General features: G+C 40.6%; 1 protein-coding gene across 3 annotated transcripts in view; it reads right to left on the reverse strand.

The window, feature by feature from the left end:
- The window catches only part of INO80 (INO80 complex ATPase subunit), a 56,855-nt gene that overhangs the window by 34,745 nt on the left and 2,373 nt on the right, over positions 1 to 19,737 (reverse strand). For 2 of the 3 annotated variants that reach the window (XM_081207798.1, XM_081207797.1), the window contains exons 2-16: positions 10,963 to 11,148; positions 10,054 to 10,220; positions 9,741 to 9,808; positions 8,985 to 9,146; positions 8,562 to 8,682; positions 7,802 to 8,016; positions 6,605 to 6,658; positions 5,760 to 5,963; positions 4,714 to 4,909; positions 4,488 to 4,555; positions 3,959 to 4,168; positions 3,563 to 3,643; positions 3,109 to 3,204; positions 2,106 to 2,165; positions 1,033 to 1,175 (exon numbers count right to left, since the gene is read on the reverse strand). In XM_081207798.1, coding sequence (XP_081063924.1) covers positions 1,033 to 1,175; positions 2,106 to 2,165; positions 3,109 to 3,204; positions 3,563 to 3,643; positions 3,959 to 4,168; positions 4,488 to 4,555; positions 4,714 to 4,909; positions 5,760 to 5,963; positions 6,605 to 6,658; positions 7,802 to 8,016; positions 8,562 to 8,682; positions 8,985 to 9,146; positions 9,741 to 9,808; positions 10,054 to 10,220; positions 10,963 to 11,105 — 1,988 coding nt within the window. In that variant the 5' untranslated portion in view covers positions 11,106 to 11,148. The remainder of the gene's footprint in view (positions 1 to 1,032; positions 1,176 to 2,105; positions 2,166 to 3,108; positions 3,205 to 3,562; positions 3,644 to 3,958; positions 4,169 to 4,487; positions 4,556 to 4,713; positions 4,910 to 5,759; positions 5,964 to 6,604; positions 6,659 to 7,801; positions 8,017 to 8,561; positions 8,683 to 8,984; positions 9,147 to 9,740; positions 9,809 to 10,053; positions 10,221 to 10,962; positions 11,149 to 19,737) is intronic. The other variant, XM_081207799.1, reaches the window with a different exon arrangement.

Here is a 19,737-nt window from a genome sequence, read left to right on the forward strand (position 1 = left end):
AGATTGCCTTCCCCAATACAACCATCTCAGACTCTATTGAGTGGCAGGTGAGGCCACAACTCGGTTGGAGCTAACACAGGATAGGGCTTTCTCAGTGGTGGTTCCCCATTTATGGAATGCTTCCCCTGGAGAGGTAGGTCTGTCTCCCTCATTACTTTCAGAAGGCATTTAAAAACAATCCTGCTTACCTAGGCATTTAATGGCAAATAGATAATGTCCCTGGCAACATTGAAATCATTGGCTGAGATAATGTTTTTAACCATCTTTAGATATGTTTTTTGTTAGCTATGTGTTTCCCAACCTGAGCTCCTTTGGAAGGCAGGTTGGGATATGAACTGAATTAATGAAATAAATATAATAATAATACCCAGGGATTGTACAATGTGCTACAGAGGACTCAAAGGGAAACATCTCCTCTGGGGAGCTGGGCTTACTGTATTACAGGTTCAGTCAAAGTTTATAGTCTTGGATCTAGTGCTTGCAGGGACAGCGTCTTCTATGGCTGCTTCAGCAAGACTTTGAGAGCTCTCCAAGGTCCTGCAGGTACCATGGATTCCTGATATCGACGATTGCCTTGGGACGCTGCCAGGTTTCTCACAGGAAAAGGACAGCTTTCCATTCAAGTAGGTTAACACAACCCCAAGAATTTCAAGGAGGTGGGTGCTACCGATCAATTCCAACTTAATAACTTGTTAAGAAAGATTTTGGGAAAACATTCTTGCATCCAGTTGAAAAAGTGAATTTTCCAGTCACAAACTGCCCAGATTCCTTTGGGATGATAAAGTATGGGCACCTTGATTTATGTATCAAAATTTATATACTGCTTGATTGTGTTTGGCTTTTTTAAAATAACCTTCTAAGCAATCACAACAGTGTATATCCAAACTAGGTCCTGGCAGCTTGATCAGAGATGGAAAAATATGTAAGAAAAGAACTACAATATTAAGCATTGTAAGATAGTATAAATCTGTTACAGCCGTGTTTCCTATTCTATCACTGGCCAAAAAGACTCAAGAATTTTTTCTTTCTTACCTAGAGCTACTCTTCAGTGCCTGTGCCTCATCTAGCACCATGTATTGCCACTTAACCCGTTGAAAATACTTCACATCTTGGACTACAAGCTGATAACTGGTGATCACGACATGGAAAGGAGCATCCTGAGTATACAAAGTCTTCTGCAATTATGAAAACATATTTTAGTTATATAAACTGAGTTGACTCGTCAGTGATACTAACGTAAAATATCTGTATTCAGGAACTCACACATTACATTCCCCATCTTTTTCCATATTCAATGCCTGAGTTGGGGGGGGGGGAATCCACATACCACATTAAGAACATTGTTGGTATTCTCTCTTAAAAGTATACCTCCAATTTCCTAACTAGAAGGTCCTGTATGATAATGCTTTAAACCACGACATGTAGTTCTACCACTCAGGAAGCAATCTGCTTGCTATAGTCAGACTTCCACTTACATTGTTCTAAGAGTCAGGGCCAAATTAGTAGCAGTTTCTTTCATAAGAAGAGCTCAAATGTTGGAGCAGGGAAGGGAAATTCCCAGAAGTTCAGAACAGAAGCACACAAGGAAAGGGGAGAGTAAGCATAGATGCTGCAACTGGGCAAGAGAAATATAGGATATATAATGTGGACTAGTGAGAACTGGGACTTAAGAAGAAGGAGGAGAGTTTGGATTTGATATCCCGCTTTATCACTACCTGAAGGAGTCTCAAAGCGGCTAACATTCTCCTTTTCCCCTCCTCCCCCACAACAAACACTCTGTGAGGTGAGTGAGACTGAGAGACTTCAGAGAAGTGTGACTGGCCCAAGGTCACCCAGCAGCTGCATGTGGAGGAGCGGAGACGCGAACCCGGTTCACCAGATTACGAGTCCACTGCTCTTAACCACTACACTAGGAAGGCTGTACAATATGTGATTTAGAAGAAACACAGAGGTAGGTATCGTAGGGAAGATGAATATTAAACTAAAACTGAAAATGGGAACAGCATAATGGATATGTTTATGATTTGTCCTTTGGGAATATATCTTCATAGGCTATTGTAAATGAACAAGAACCAGAAAGGCTGTTAAAATAAGCTAAGACGTACCTGACTCCAGAATTTCCTGATCACTTTTCGGTCATGGGGATTTCCCCAGTAAGGTAGCACCTAGGACGGACACACAAACAAATGTCAAGAAAGTGCTTTCTAACAAATCTGAAGAGAAGTGGAACTATTTCATATTTCTGCCCTATGCAAAACACACACACACCCCAAAAAAATCCAATAAAGCATTATTTTTCATGAAGGCAGGCTGAAATCAGAGTGCAATTCATAGCGTAAAAGAAAAATGCAACAATATTTCTAAAAGCACAGATCCTATTTGTAAGATATTGCTGAACAATAATAGAAAGTTGATTCCAGCATTAATTTCTCTTTCAAATGTAATACATTTAATGCTACGCTGCCATCTGCTGATAAAGATAGGAACAGCATAAAACAAATTATGAGTATGTATGTACAGTATAGTTTCTCTAGGGCGCTTTTCACTTTATGCAACAACCACATGAAAATTGTGGTATTTTTCTGATAAATATGTAAAGTGTGAAGTAAAGACATACAGTCCCCAAACAGACATAGTACATATACCAAGGAGTTGCACTCCTCTGGCTGTTGTCTGCATCTTGCTTAGGGACATGTTCTCTTCCCTCCACACTTTACATGCTTACCGTGAAAAATGGTGGTAAAGGCAGCTGCTATGTATAGTGTGAAATAATAATAATAATAATAATAATAATAATAATAATAATAATACATTTATACCCCACCTATCTGGGCGGCTCCCAACAGAATATTAAAAACAAGATAAAATATCTAGGAGGACTTGTGGGCTAGGCACTGGGGTGATGGGACAATCTTCTCAGTGTACTAAAACCCCAAAAAGGTTATTCACCAGAAATTTAGAAAACAATTAGGAAATTACAGCTAAAAAGGCCGGGGAGAAGAGGGGAGAGAATGAACCAACACGGTTCTTACACCCTCTCAATTTTCAGTCTAAGCATATAATAGAACAGGAAGTTAACTGTGGAATCATTTCAAGAATGCTTGTTACCTTAAACCTAGGAACAAATCTGGCAAACTCCTGATGCCAGTTGTTTAGGGTGGAAGCCGGTGAAATAATTAAAAAGGGTCCCCAGATGTTCTCTCTCTGGAAGAGGAAAGAGAACTTAACTGAATGAAGCAATATCCAAAACAACATTAAAATGAAATATTGTGGATAAAGAAAATATATAGGCTATGAGGAAATTATGTAGAAAAATATATACAAAGCTCAGTTAAGATAATGGAGCAGTAGGGCTATAGATCAGGAGGGGGTTGACTAATACCAGGAACACAGAAAATGTGCAGCTATATGAGTCCTGGAAAGGCACTTAAGAATAGTAAAGCAGGTCAATTTGGGTGATGTATGGACTGAAAATAAATGTCAATGCAGAAATGTGTAAGCTGAGGTCCATTTAAACCACATATTAAGTACAGGGGTTGTAAAAGACAAAGAATCCACCTACCTCAGCCAGATGCGCTAACAAGGCAATACTCTGCACTGTTTTACCCAACCCCATTTCGTCTGCCAGGATTCCATTGATGCCCTGCAAGAGTTACAGCCACTTTACAAGTCTAGTCTGAGCAAGACAGACTAAAATGCCCAAGAGACAGCTAGAAAATCAGTAAATTACTGGAGCCCACTATCCTCCCTCAAACATCAGGTGCCACTTGCAAGTTCCATAATATCTGATAATCTGTGAGGTTATCCCTGATACCATATCTTGAGCTGTCCTTATAAAGGATTTTTTAATTACAAGACTATGAGCCCAGTTCATCTACTGGCAATGCATCCCTTTCCTTGGAGCTATACCAAGAAGGAACTCGGCTCAAAGAACTAGCTTCAAGTAACAATCGCATACCTGCTCATAAAGGTTGGCCAGCCAGTTCATGCCTTTCAGCTGGTAACCTTTCAGTTTACCATTGAAAATGGTAGGCTGTGGAATGTCCTCTCCTGCCCGGATAGATGGGTTGGCAAGGCTGTAACTTTCTCCAAAGCCGCTGCCAGACCTGTTGGCAGCCCGAAGGGCTGCTGCCCGACTCTCCTTAGCATCTTCATCAAATGACCGTGTCTAAACAAGGAGAAGTGTGGGGGGGAAAGGTTATAACCCCATAAAAACTTAGTGGAACGCCATTACCAGTGGACAAACCTCAGTAGTTTCTACATGAGTAGAATCAGGGTTAACAAACTCATTGTACTTATATTTCCCTTTCACTTGCTCTTGCTTTAAAATCAGCAGAAGCCATAGTTTCGATAGACACAGAATTCCAAATTAACAGATTTGTGGTGCACAGACTAAACCTAGTAATATATAAGGCAAGCTTAAGTGTCCTGTTCCTGTCCCAGGCACTCCAGAACACTTTACTCCGTTATTCTTTCTGAGTACTTACCTGGGCCTGATGAATCCGATAGGCATCTTCGGCATTCTTCAGGGCCTGAGCCTTGTAGTAGTTACTATCTGAAAATACCACCAAATATGGAAAAGAAAAAAGTCCACATGGATTAATCTCAAGCCTTCATAGATAGGTCAAACACATACATATCCAAAAGCCTGCAATACAGCAATGACTTGCATGATTCACCTAAATCATGCCGGAGTTCAGTTCAACTCCTTACCATAATCCTCCTGGGTAATGTTGACTACGACTCCTCCACCAATATCAATCTGCCTCTGGATAGAACTGTCTTCAAGTTTCCTCAAGATTTCCTCCTGGATTCCATCGTGTCCTATATCACGTTTGCGGCTCATGAAGTGGGCATACAGCTCAGTCTGCGTAATCAGGAAGTTAAGTTTTCTCTGCTGCCGTTTAGCCTAAAATAAGTTACAGAAGGACACAGGAAATCACAAAAGTGCTCACTTTTGCAGGACATATACTAAAGTAACCTCAAAAGAAGTTAAAACAATACAGGTAATTTTGATGACTGTAAACATATTGAAGACTTAATTATATCCTTGTACCATTTTAATATCAAAGTGATGACAATCACCCTACTACTGCAAAAAAAAATTGTTCTTTCTTGCTAACCTTGAGATGAAATCTTATGAAATGGCACCGTATGTTTATAAGGTAAAGTAGACCTTGGCTGGATTATACAAAATTAAAACAGAAAATAGAGCTTAGACGGCAACAAAAAGAAAAGACATTTTCAGCTGAAAAGAAACACAGCCAGGAATTTCTTTAGTGGCTTGCATATTGACACAGTAAAAGATTACTGTTCAGGACATGTAAAGAGATCTTATTTCTCAACTAAAGGAAACCAGCACCCTAGCACAGAAAATTGTGCTATGCAGGCCAAAGGACACCTGGCTTATCAGATGCACTTAAAAAGTATCACTCAGACCTGCACCAATGTATCCAGAAACATTAAAAGTATTTCCCCCAGGTCAAGGGTGAGGAAAGGTTGGCCCACCAGTTGCTTTTGGCTGAGATGGAGTTCAAGAACACCTGGGCAGCCAGGTAATCTAAAAGTAACACTGAGAGGAGCATGGCATATTTTTTTAGCTGGGAATTAAACAAAAGCAGTTAGATCACAATCATAAAAAGAAATAAAAACTGGAGTGCAGTGTGTTTCTTCTCTTGACATATGGAACACTGCAATGATTGCAGCTGATATCTCGGTTCTGCTGCCTAAGTTTTCATCTATCTGTGATATAGTCTCACCTCTCTCATCTCCTCATCCAGTTTGCGCTGCTCCAGTGCCTCCTTCTCAGCTCTTTTGCGGTGTTCTTTCTCCACTTTCTCGTATTTCTTCCAGTAAAGAAGCATCTCCTTCGTAAGGCGCCGTGCCCTCGGTAGAGTCTCCTTGCAGTTTTTCTGGGCTTGGATAGCTGCTCGACGCACCTCTCTCATACACTGGTGAGCCAGCTACCAAGGGAAAGGTAGGAAAGATGGAATTTGAAGGCTGCTTCGAAATGGCAGCTAATTCAAAATACTGCTACAAGATAGCAAACTGAGAATGAGCATTAAGAGTCATATTATGCCTGTGCTTCATGAGCTTCACTGGCACCAGGTTAGCTTACAGGCCAAATTCAAAGTGCTAGCTTTGACCTATAAAACTTTTCACAGCTTGGAACCAGTATATCAGAAATATTGCCTGTCTCCACACAATCAAGATGTCTTTTTCTGGGTTCCCTTGTGATCTGAGGTGCAACAGGAGGTTACGGGGGAAAGAGTTTTGTTTTTTGTTCTTTTAGTAATGGCACAAAACTGTGGAATGCTTTCTAGGAGGCTTGCCTAGTGCCTAGGTTGATGGCACAGACAACCCCCTTTTAATTTTTCCAACATCTTTACTTCAATTGCTTTATCTGCTTTTTTGGTCTTTAGGGGTTTTATGTTTCTAATGATTTGGGTTGAATTTCTGATTTAGTATTGTAAGCCCACGGTAATTTGAATGATGGAATATAAACTCCTATAATACACAAACAGAATAATATAGATTGAAAGGTTTCACATACAGTAAATTTCCATCTTGTCTTAGTATTAAAATAATGTATGATGCATCTTACCTTTCGACTGTTGCTTAAAAACAGGTTTCGGGCAGAAACTTTTTGTTTGTATGCCTAAAAAGAAGAAAGAGTTAAAGAAATCATTGCTTGGTCACATTCTTAAAAAGTAATTTTACTGTTTCCAAATATATCTGAATTACAATATCAAAGTGTGAGTTGTATAGACAGCTGACTATTATAAAAATGATCAAGCTATGGGGCATGCTACAGCTAAATAAAACACAGATAAACACACACACCCCGAAAAGCTATGATCAATATCACCAAGGAAGTATGTTGTTTGCCTTTAATTCCTGAAAACAATTTTTCCTCCTATGGTAAAATGACTGTTTCACTCTACACTTGTTACTCTCTTTCTTTCAACTACATAGGTGGTGGATGACCCTTGCTCCAAAAAGTGTGGTTTAAATTAAAGGGTTTAGGAACTCAGACCGGACCAAATTTCATAAAATCATACACAGACCTTACTAAAACAAAACTCTACAAGAGAGAAAAATTCCAAATCATTACACATGATTAAAATAGCTCAGAAGGTAAGAAAACAACAAACACTAACTTATCCAGCTAATTAACGAATGCTTACACTGAAATCTCATTAGGCTGTGCAACAGAACAAGTTGCTGTCAAAAGCCCAAATGGATGCTGACCTTGGCTTGGCTGGCTGCCGAGAGCTCCCATCAATCCAGGTTTTATGGAAACATAGACCATGGGCGTTCACCTCTTCCACCCTATTACCTTGTGACACCGGCCTTGAAGCCTTAACAGGAGACCGCTGAATGTAAGCTCATTATTCCTGAGGTTCTAGCCCATTCCCGTAAACCAGTCCACAACACAGACAATTATTTCTTCTCTACATCAACTCATAGTTATATCACATCAAAGAGATTCGATTTTACATGCGCTCCCTTCTATGAACTTGAATACGTCCCTCTCTTTCACCCTTTTTGCCATATTGGTTTACTGCTTCTTTCTAGGCAAGCAAAAGGTTGCTTATTTAAATCAAAACCAGAAAAGTAATTGTAAAAAGTAAATACACCCTCAAAGCAGACAGCTATAAGCCAATATTGCCAACCCTGCAATTGACCGATGATAAAATATTAGCCTGGCCTTCTACCTTACCTTATTCTGCATTCCTGCATTTGCTGGATCTGCCAGCCAAACATATTAATTTCACTCTTTTTTACTGACAAAGCTCACCTTTGGCAGCTCCTTTTTAGCAATGCTCAGCCATACTTTGCGCCGGCGAGCATTCAACTGTTCAACGGATAAATGCTTTTTCTTGGACCCTGGTGGAGGGGTATCATGAGAGAACTTGGCAAAAACTTTGGTCTGGTGGTGATGGCGCCGTGGAGACTCCTCAGACGAGAGTTCTTCATCCCGTCTCTTCTTTTTTTTCACCTTTTTCAACTTAGCTTCATGAGAACAGAAGGCCACATGATTAGTCTACCCCTCAACAAACTGAGGCCACTATTATTCATTCATGATTTTTTGCTCTATTCCTTCTGATAACAGATAGCAAGAGGACTGCTTTGAAATCTGCTCTTGATCCTATGTATAACATCTGCTAATTCTTCACTGCTCTGCAGGTCTGCAGTTAAATCACGTGAAGGCTTAATTACTGAGACTGAACAATCCTCACTTCATTTTTATACAGAAATATCTTGTGAGAACAAAATAACTTTTCCTCTCTAAAATGGAATTCTATTCACAAACATTAAAGAAGATAAACACAATGAGGAAATCAAATTGAGCTGTGGCAAAGATTTGGCAAAGATGCATCAAGATGTTACATATACCTGGATAATTAACTAGAACATGAATGCAAGTCTGTGAAATAAGTATAGTATAATACACTGGGGGAGGATGAGTGAAAGAAAAAACAAAAGTTTAGAAGCCCAATAGGAAAGGAAGTCTACCCTTATAAAATCTTAAGAAAGTATATCAATACAATGCCTACCTTTTAATTTTTTGTCCTCTTTGAACTTCTTTTTCTTGGGTCCTATGAGATGGCGCTGTTGCTCATAGTAAGGATCATATGTGGAGAGCAAACCTGCGCTGTAGTACTGGTACTGCTGTAACTGAAGCAGACTTCAATTGTTATAAATATGTATTTTACTTAAGAGATGCTTTAAGGAACACAGCTAAGCTGGAAAATCCGCAGTATGAAAAAGAAAGCTGTGTTCTTTTGTATGTCACACTAAGAAGCTGGGATGAGCAAAATAATGACCCCATGCCTCTTTGCAAGCCAGCAATGTTTTCACTGCTCTAAAAACAAAGACTAACAGGATGAAAAGCCTGGTTTTTGTACTGAAGGGCACAGGTTAGGAAAGCTACTCTCCAAAATTGTTGGCAAAGGACAAATTACACTCTAGAATTTTACCTCTTTATCCTTGCTGTATTTACTTCGATGCAGTTTCTTGTACTTGTGCAGTCGCAGCATATTGTGAAGTTCTTCCCTAGATAGAGTAAATTCATCCCCTTCTTCCCCATCCTCATCAGTTGCTGACTCACTGTCACTGGAGTCATCACTCAGGAGAATGCTCTGCCAAAATTGAGAGGATTTTAGGTCAGTAAGAGCGAGCAAGATGACCAGATTAGTGTACAATAATTCCTTTAAAATGCCTGCCTGTTTATGACTGCTAGGTTATGAAAAAAATGAGTAACACCTTCTACAGACCACCCTAAGCCCCTTAATATTTCCTAACATATCTTCCCACTATCTCACCTGCTTGCAATCCTAAGAAACGTTTATTATAGTAATAAGAAAAAATAGTATACATTCTCAATGCGCGCCAAGATTTTGAAACTCCCATGTCAGGATTCCCTATCTCCACCCTGCCCAACTCATTCAGAGATTCTTTTGATGCCTTTCTCATCACTCTAGGGCAACTGACCAGGTAAATAATGCTACTATTCTAAGCAAGCAACTGCACAGATATCAGAGATTGTAATGTAGGATTAACAAAATTAATTCCTCTCAATTCCATGAAGCCAAGAAGTTTTAACAGATGGTGAGGTGTTTTGACAGCTTCACTCTTTTTAGAAAGCTTTCTGATTTCTGTAACTACATCATAAAATAATGCAATAGAAGTAGCAATGTAAACACATTTGGATTTCAGAATAATAAAACTCCCACCTTTAGCCACTTTCTGCTTTTCTTCAATTTGGAAAAGTTGTATAGATTCCCTTTTTCTGCTTTTGGCTCTGTTTAAACAACACAGTAAGATAAAAAATGGTATTATTCAACAGATTTAGCTGGAGAAAGCATTTATCCCTGTCCTAAGTACAAAAAAATACATACACAGTGATAACAAAGGCTACTAGCCTTCATCCATTTGAAAGTTCTGCATTTGGCAAGCATATTGGTCCTTGTCCCAAACATATGTCTACTGTCGAAGGCTAGGTTACTCACCCAATGCAAACTAAAATTAATTGTAAAGCACATTTACCAGATTGCAACACTCCATTGAGCGAATGCGTGTTTAACATTCCAGAACTTCCTGCTCCAGATGACTCCCCAAGCAAGGAGCTTGTAGGTTCTTCTTTAACTTGTATCAAGGGACCCCCAGGCTGAGGAAGCAGAGGATTGTCATCCAATCCATCTTCACTTTCATCACTACAATAAAGTTTAAAATAATAGTTATCACAGCAAAAAGGACAAGTGAGGTATAAATAAACAACCACACTCCATCTCAGCAAATGCTCATTTTGCTCCATCCCCCAACACTGGATATATTTGTAATTATATTATGGACAAGATTAAGCCATTTATAATTTCACATATGAAAAAAGAGTACAATTTAAAATTCTAACTAAATTAAACATGATACATTTGATGCTCTTAAAGTATTGTAGGAAGTTCAGGTTTTATAAGGAAGTTAAGCATGTTTCAGTTTTGCACAATTATTTCCTTTTCCTCCCAAAAGGAAACTTTTGCTTCCGTGGCCTCAAATTTTTCAGAAATTTTACATAAACCACTCATATGTGAAAACTAATTATAAATTTGGTTGCATATATATTTTTTAAAAAATCACCTACTGTCATTCTCTACTACAGTTTAAGGGCCAAACCGGATGAGGAATGTTAATCCCCACCCAGTTCTGCTGATTAAAATCTGCAGTTGCTGTTTGACCCCCTTCATCTGCATCACCCTCCACTATATCCCAAGAGTCCCTTAACCCTTAGGAACTGATCTTTTTTTGGGGGGGGAGAGGGAGAATTGGGGCATGCAGAGGGGGAAAAGCTCCTTTCCATAAAATAAAGTCAGAATTCAAGCATCCCACACACTTAAGATGAAAACAATAATATGCCTCTTTTCTACGTGTTCCCAAATCGAAGTAAGGTAAAACTTCTAGTACCTGGATACATTCCTGTTGAAGATAGCGGAAGTCTGACGTAAAAAATGATCCAACCGCAGAGCTTTCTCCAGATATCGCAAATAGAGGGGCGTTGCCAGCTCTGTGCAGTTGCCATCCTCTCTTGCACCCAGCTCTGAGGCCATAGAACAAGCCTCTCCTCATGCAAAGTTGCCTCCTAACGCACAGCTGTTCCAAAACAGAATGTAACTATTTAGCATAATCATATCTATTTGAAGTCCTTTTTTTAAAAAAATTGTTGTTGTTTTGTTGTTGTTGTGAATTCAATTTCTATACTGCCCTTCATCCAAGGATGACAGGGTGGTTTACAATATATATATAAAGTAATAAACTCACAGGATCCTGTTTCTTTTCATGGGGATTTTTTTTATTGTGGCTTATATTGGGTTGACCTGTAATGCCTGTCAATGCATGTGCTTGGAAGATCAGGTTGCTCGTGTCCTTTTTAAATTCTATACCAATAGTCATTGTGGTATATTTCATTGTGGAATTACATTTTCAAAGTTTGTTCCCATGACTGTCCAACTAGGTAACAGAACAAAATTAAACATCATGTGATAAAAAAATGTTCAAATGGTTTCACTTAAGTCTTATCAAATTTTATCAGCAGGGATTATAATTCGGGTTGCAAAAGAAAAAAAAAATGTTTTTTATTCGGCCTTGCATCTAGCCCCCTGGCAAAGAGATGAGAAAGACCTGGCCTGAATATTGGTGGTTTTCTAATAGCATCCTTGGGAACCCAGGGGTTTCTTGGAAGGATTTGTCAAGGAGAAGTAGCAAAAGGAGGTTTGCCCAACCTTGTTGATCTTCCCCTGCAATGTACAACTGCAGGAAAGAGATAGGTGTATTCTTGTTATAAACTCAGTTCATATGAGGCAACTGTGAGGCCAAAGAGACCAAGCTGACACATTGTGTGAACTAAACATGCATTCTAGAACAATGCCGGAGAATCCCACAGAGGGGTCCATCGCAAACAAGTCAACGAGGAAACTGTTCCACTGACTTTTAAAAAATCATCTATCTAACGTGATATGAGAGCTCTTTATTCTAGAATCTAATATAAGTAGTTCATTGACAGGGATACATAATAGTACAAGTGATACAGGAATAATGTAGGAAAATGTGAATTGGCTTGCTATACACCAACATTTAGCGTTCCAAGACCATGGTAAGCCACTACAACTGTTGCATAATGCAGCATACAAGCTCACATATCTCAACAGTTCTCGTGATATTTATTCATTTAACAGGACTTATGCTAGTTCTTCTTGCATTTGCCAGCAGATAACACAATACAGATGTCACAACTTATTTATGACAATAACACTGAAGTTCAGAAATTGCATACAGCTGACTTCACCGCTCACAGAATATATAATTGCAAAAGTAAACACAAGTTTCATTATTTTATTATTTATTAATTACCGTATTTTTGCTCTATAAGACTCACTTTTTCCCTCCTAAAAAGTAAGAGGAAATGTGTGTGCGTCTTATGGAGCGAATGCAGGCTGCGCAGCTATCCCAGAAGCCAGAACAGCAAGAGGGATTGCTGCTTTCACTGTGCAGCGATCCCTCTTGCTGTTCTGGCTTCTGAGATTCAGAATATTTTTTTTCTTGTTTTCCTCCTCCAAAAACTAGGTGCGTCTTGTGGTCTGGTGCATCTTATAGAACGAAAAATACGGTAACTTTTTCTGCTGTTTAATGTAATAAAAGTCTCTAAGCGGTTTACATAAAAACAATATGCATCTGCATTATCCAAATAGAACTGAACAGTTTTTATTTTACCTAAATGTTACCAGAGCATAGACAACAGAAGTTAAGCTATCTCTGTCCAGATAGGGGAGCAGCTGGGCCACTAGCCAAAGCTGATGAAGGCACTCCGTGCCATTGAGGCCACCTGAGCCTCAAGGAACAGGAAAGAATCCAGAAGTACCCCCAAGCTACGTACCCGCTCCTTCAGAGGGAGTGTAACCCCATCAAAAGCAGGCAACCTCTCATCCATCCTGTCTAGGGAAACGCCCACTAACAGTGCCTCAGTCATATCAGGATTGAGCTTCAGTTTTTTGGCTCTCATCCCATTCTTGAGGCAAGCCAACAATCCAGAACATCCAATGTCAAACATGCAGATGTAAAGGAGAAATATAGCTGTGTTTCATCAGCATATTGCTGACAGTGTACAGTGGTACATTGGGTTACATACGCTTCAGGTTACAGACTCCGCTAACCCAGAAATATTGCTTCAGGTTAAGAACTTTGCTTCAGGATGAGAACAGAAATCGTGCTCTGGCGGTGCAGCAGCAGCAGAAGGCCTCATTAGCTAAAGTGGTGCTTCAGGTTAAGTAGAGTTTCAGGTTAAGTACAGACCTTCGGAACGAATTAAGTACTTAACCTGAAGTACCACTGTACTCCAAAACTCTGGGTGAACCCACTCAGCAGTTTCATGTAGACATTAAACATCATAGAGGGAGAAAATCGACCCTGTGGAACCCCACATTGAAGGCTCCATGGGGCCACAGAGCACACCCCAAACATCACCCTCTGGAAATGACCACCAAAGTAGGACCGGAACCACTGCAAAGTGGTGCCACCCCCCACCCCACGACAGTCACTCCACAAGTATACCATGGTTGGTTGTATCAAAAGCCACTGAGAGGTCGAGGAGAATTAACAGGAAAATATTTTCCCTGTCTTTCTTTTGACAGAGGTCATTATACAAGGTGACCAAAACAGTTTCTGTGCCAAAACTGGGCCTAAACCCTGACTGAAATGAATCTAGAGTGCTTGTTTCTGGTCCATGACCACCAGCTCAAAACCCTATAATAATGACTGGAAATAATGACCTTGGTTCCCAAAAGGTTTAGTTGTCAAACAAATCGGCTCCCAAATGCCGCAAACCAGGAAGTGTGTGTTCTGGTTCGTGAATGTTTTTCAGAAGCCAAACGTCCAACACGTTTTCCACTTGAGTGCACGAAGCTCCTGCAGCCAATCAGAAGCCGCGCCTTGTTTTTCAAATGGTTTCGGGAGTCGAATGGACTCCCGGAACAGATTAAGTTTGAGAACCAAGGTACCACTGTATTATACTTAGGAGCTGTGGGGTAAGGATTTGCTGTGCAGAAAGGAGGAGCTCTATCAGCTAGGAATTCCCAAATGCAAGTAAGCAGGCGCTTACCAGACAATGAAATGCAAAATTCACTTTGCTTGTGAACTAGAGGCGCTCTGCTCTAACTACTGCTAACTAAACATTCATGATTCCTTTTTTTCCTTTCCAGAATCTGTGCTCTGGCACATGACCTGCACAATAACAAGTTCCACCACAACTCCTTGCAAAGGGTGAATACTGTATGACTGACATTATCTTTCCCTAATAGCTTGACTCCTCTAATGGAGATATCAGGGGAACCAAACGCAGGGAAAAAAGCAGAGAGCCTGATAAACAGTAGCTGGGAAGATGTTTCTTCCCCTCTATTCCACCACAGTCACATAGATCTGTGGATGAAGACCTGTTGATGGCCTTGTGGTAAAGCATGCTGTGACTCCAGCACATGCTTTTAGTACAGTGGTACCTCGGGTTACATACACTTCAGGTTACAGACTCCGCTAACCCAGAAATAGTGCTTCAGGTTAAGAACTTTGCTTCAGGATAAGAACAGAAATTGGGCTCCGGCGGTGCGGCGGCAGCAGGAGGCCCCATTAGTTAAAGTGGTGCTTCAGGTTAAGAACAGTTTCAGGTTAAGAACAGACCTCCGGAACGAATTAACTTAACCCGAGGTACCACTGTATTGTGTCACCAGTTCTCTAGTATTCTTAGAAGGGAAGCAATCCTCAATCAACACTGTTATGTTCTCAACATCCATGGGAAACTTTACTTTTCTCCCAAGCCATCCCAAATTGGTCTATTTCATTTCTGCCATTTTAAAATTCATGTTGATTTTTATATTTTAAAACTGCTTTTGTATTAAGTATTTTATTCTATTTTTGTACACTCCAAATATATACTCTGAATATATAGTGTAATAAATTCTTTTAAATAGATAGTGTTTTGAGCCCAGCACATTTCAAATATCAACCCTTCTGCAGGAACATTATGCAATATTAAACTATACTAAAAACTCCTACCAGATCCAGACACTATGGGCAAGGCTCAGGCCAGGGATAGTGAGAGTTGCAGTCCAGCAACATCTGGAGGGCACTGGGTTGTGGAAGGCTCTTATAACCCTTTTATATAAAAAATAATAAAACTAAAACTAATCAGGGGCACCCCAGCAGGAAAGAGAGCAACTAAATGATGGTTGTATGGTTGTCTCTCTCAGTAGCTAGCTTATCTACCTATAATGAGCACTTAGGCAAAGGTACTATTATGCAACTGCGGATTATCATTCTGTATCCTGCCCACTCCCATACAGAACAGACCATAAGCAAATCTTGCAGAACAACCAGCAGCAAACATTTGCACATCCAGCTGTTCTTATGTGGGGTTGCCACCTTTTCATCTAGCAGGGCTGCTATAAGTTCAATTTTGTTTGCAAGACAAATTATGTGCAATCAAACTTAGCATGGGGATACAGTGATGGGGGCAGGTGTTATTCCGCTGTCAGGAGCCCTGCTAGAATAGGTGGTTGGCAACTCTACTCATCTTGCTTTTAAAACTCACTTTAGCACTGATATTGCTCAATGCGAGCTTTGTCTCACCTGTTCCTATAAGGGCAAGCAAAGAAAGTGCCCCCACATTTGTTGATAATTTCAACAGCTTTAATGGTGAGATCCCACAACAGAAGGAAAAGTGGTGCTGGTTAACAGCTGTGTGGTCAATATACCTATAACCTCTTACCCATGTAGGACTTGCCTTTTCTGCTGTGGAACACCTCAGCTGTGCATTGTGTAGAATGGCAGGCTTCACATCACTCTTTTTTGTAGGAATGGGGGCTTCTTTGGCCACACAACAGCCGAGCCAGAAGAGGCAGAACCATAGAAGCCACAATTTCTGGCTTGACTACCAAAGGCACCCAACACAGACAGTGTGAATCCCGGACAATCTCAGGTGTGCCTGTGTTGACAGGCTCCTCCCAACCTCCTTCACAGGGAGTCTGTGTACGGGTTCAAACTTGGGACCTCATGTATGCAAAACAAGTTGGCCTGCAGAGCAAAAGCTTTAAATAAATCCTCCCTAGTCCTAGTTTATATCTGCCTGGGCTGTCGGATGACAAAGGTTCTATCCTAGGTTTTTCTCCAGCTGATGTTTGATTTAGGGAGCTGCTCTACTGAGTGTGAAGTGTGGCATGTTATATTTACCTTTTTTTGCTTCCAAGACTACTGGCTAATTAGCTAGGTAGCCAAAATGTGTGTTTTGCCTTGGGGTGAGTTTAATAAATCCCTAGGCTAGGAGTTGAACTGCTATCCCTTATTTCCCATTTTTATTATCTTTCCTACTGGCCTACCAGGGAGCTCATAAGGTTGCTCCCCGGGAGTTTGTTGTGGCTACCGTGCTTGCTTGTTCGTCCACTGGCTAGCTGCTCCCTCTTGGTATCATTCCCTTTATCATAGCCTACTGGGCCTTGAATTCTTCTCCTGGGAAACCCAAAGATTTGGGTTTGGGTGAGATAAGATTCAGAGGTTATGTTGTGATTGCTTGCTATATATTAATGTTTTCGTTAACTTGCAGCTGACTGTTTATATCTTGTACGCAATGATTTTATAGTCATTTGTATGTAACCATCCTAGCATTGTCAAACTTCACGGCAGGTGTAGAAGTTGAGTGAATACATCACATAGTGTCTTCCAAATGAGCTAAAGATATGCTTGGGTGTCGCAACTTGCAGCATCCATACTTACTATTCTTTTTTTAAACTTCATAGAGTGACCCAAGGCAACTTACATTTAAAAAAATAAGAACAACCAAAAATACACCTATAAAATTGGAAGGCCTGGCCCACTAAATAAAGCCAGAATGGCACCCTTCAAATAAAGGGCCAAAAGCCCAGGCAACATTTCCTGTGTTCCCCTATGCCTTTGCCTGATGAAAGTGTGACTATTTGTAGGCTGCCCATGCTTGTGATATAAGAGGACACAAACTTCAGGAGTGCATAGGTACTGGTGACAACTGCTGGACTATGCTGGCTTCAGGATGGTAGTGTGAACTACTAAGGGCACTAGCGTGTCTTTGTGACTGCCAGATTGGTGTGTGAGGCAGGGTGGCAGTAGATGGGTGTCTGCCACCAGAGTAAGTGGGTTGGTTTCTTCCAATGCTGGCTACTGTGCAGTGTGCAGGCATCATTAACACATGATGCTGTGATTTGTGGGTGTAAGCAGTGTTGCCAGGGATGCTGTGGGGGAGTCCGTCAGTGTTGTTATGTTCTTCTTTAAAGTGGCATAATTTTGCTGCTGACTTTGCTACTAGGAGTGTAAGGGATCCCAACTGCATTAAGCTACTACTGCATTGACATCAGTGGCATTGACATAGCAGTACCATTGGATTACACTGTTAGTCAAACTGTGACTTTTGTTGCATTCTCACATACTGGCAGGTGAAGAGAAAACAACAGAGTACAGTATGTGATCCCTCACAAACCCATATAACCGTCAGTTCTGGGTTGTGGACTATGCCACATCTAAAATCTGCACAAGATTCTAATCAGATATTTGTACAAGACTTCTCCAAAAAGACTATTTGGAATCTAGTACTTTCGGAGAGATCTGCAATACTAAAATGCCTGTATGCCACTGGTTCAGGATAGCAAATCAGTAATCTCAAATGGACAACATGTTCTTGAAAAAAGTGTTCAGGCTCTAGCCCAATAATGGCATTATTAACTTAGTAAGTTTGTAGAAAAGCCTTTTTCAAGAATAGTTAAAGAATTACTATATAACAACGTAGATTGAAATCAACATAGGAGTCCAGACAAGAACATACTTAACATAGGTAAAAACCTACCTACCACAGAAAGAAATGAGCAAACTGATAATGGATGACTTTTCAGCAACTTAACACATTTTTATAGGTGAAAAACTACTGTATTTTTCGCCCCATAGGACGCACTGGCCCATAGGACGCACCTAGTTTTTTGGGGGGGAAATAAAGGGGGGGGAATTATCCCCCCCAGGTGCGGGGCTGGGGCGGGGGAAGCCCGAGCTTCCCCCGACCCCAGCCCCCAGAACAGGCTGCTATCCGCAAGCCGTGGGAGAGCTGCGTGACTTCGCGCAGCTCTCCCACGGCTAGCGGAGAGCTGCACAAAGCCGGAAGCCTGGGGCTTGCTGAGCTCAGCGCGCCCCAAGCTTCTGGGTGCAGGCAAGCTCTCCGCTAGCCATGGGAGAGCTGCACGAAGTCGTGCAGCTCTCCCACGGCTTGCAGATAGCTTCCTGAAGCCTGGAGAGCGAGAGGGGTAGGTGAGCACCGACCCCCCCTCGCTTTCCAGGCTTCAGCGAAAGCCTGCATTCGGCCCATAGGACGCACACACATTTCCCCTTCATTTTTGGAGGGGAAAAAGTGCATCCTATAGGGCGAAAAATACGGTACTTTAATTCTGAGAGAAGAGCTGCTGTGTAACAAATCCACAAGTGTTTGTTGTAAGTACCATTGTATGTAGTAAACTTTGCTGTTGCTTGGTAGAAAACACAGCCAAGGGTTGAAAACTAGTGATATACACATCTGTCACATAGACCATTGACCCTTATACAAAACTATCATAGGTCGCTTCACAGCCAATACATGACATTTGTGGTTTTGCTTCGCTGGGTCAGTTGCTTCTGTGCTTAACTGGAACAGAATTGTCTTAGGTTTACTGTGCGGGGTTCCACTAAAGCAAAAGCATTTTTACCACCAGATTATGGAAATAAATCAATCCTAATTTAATATTCTTCTGTACTTTACTTTTTCTTTATATTTTGCATCAGTTTCAGTAAACAGAAAAACTAAAATTGACTAAAGTTGAGTTTCATTTTGATTTGAATCTGTGGCTATCTAAAGTCAAAGAACAACATATTCATGGTTGCTAAACAACAAAGTAGAAAAAAAATTTGCTAGGAAAGCTATTGATTTGCATTTCGGAAGGAAGTTCAAGTTCCACCTTTTTCAAAGACTATGTGAATGGATAAAACTATACTGAGGTTATACTGCTATGAACACTTACTTTGGTGTTGACTTTATTAAACTTGGTGGGGCTTACTTTCAGTTAAAAGATAGGTAGGATCTGGCCATACATTTCCATTACTCATCTGTGAAATGGTAATACTAGCAACCAACTACAGAACTGTTTTGAAGGCAAACGTATACTTTGCAAATCTGAAGTACTACGTAAATGTTTAGCAATGACAAGTTTTAACCTACGCCACATGTTCTTTCTCATTCTAATTTTTCAAGTAGCAGTACAAGATATTCTAGTTGAACGACTGCTTTTGGCTTCTATAATTAAGATGTTAACAACATAACATTTCTAATCCTGAAGCACTAAAAAGCATGAAGGAAAACAATCAAGCTCCAGTCAAAACAGCTCCATGTTGGTTTTGATGCAGCAGAGCAGAGGTGGCTAACTTATGAATGGCCCTCCAGATACTTCTGAACTACATGTCCCATTATCCTTGACTACTGGCCATGATGGCTGAGGATGATGGGAGTTGCAGTTCAACAACATCTAAAGAGCTGCAGATTAGCTATCCCTGCAGTAGAGGAACCAATTTAGCTGCTCTGAATCAAACAATTTATATCCAAAATTTGGAAATGATACACTGTGATGGTCTAATTACAAGTAGATCATCACAGCCCTT

Source organism: Podarcis bocagei, assembly GCF_964188305.1.
Source record: "Podarcis bocagei genome assembly, chromosome: 1".
NCBI lineage: Eukaryota > Metazoa > Chordata > Lepidosauria > Squamata > Lacertidae > Podarcis > Podarcis bocagei.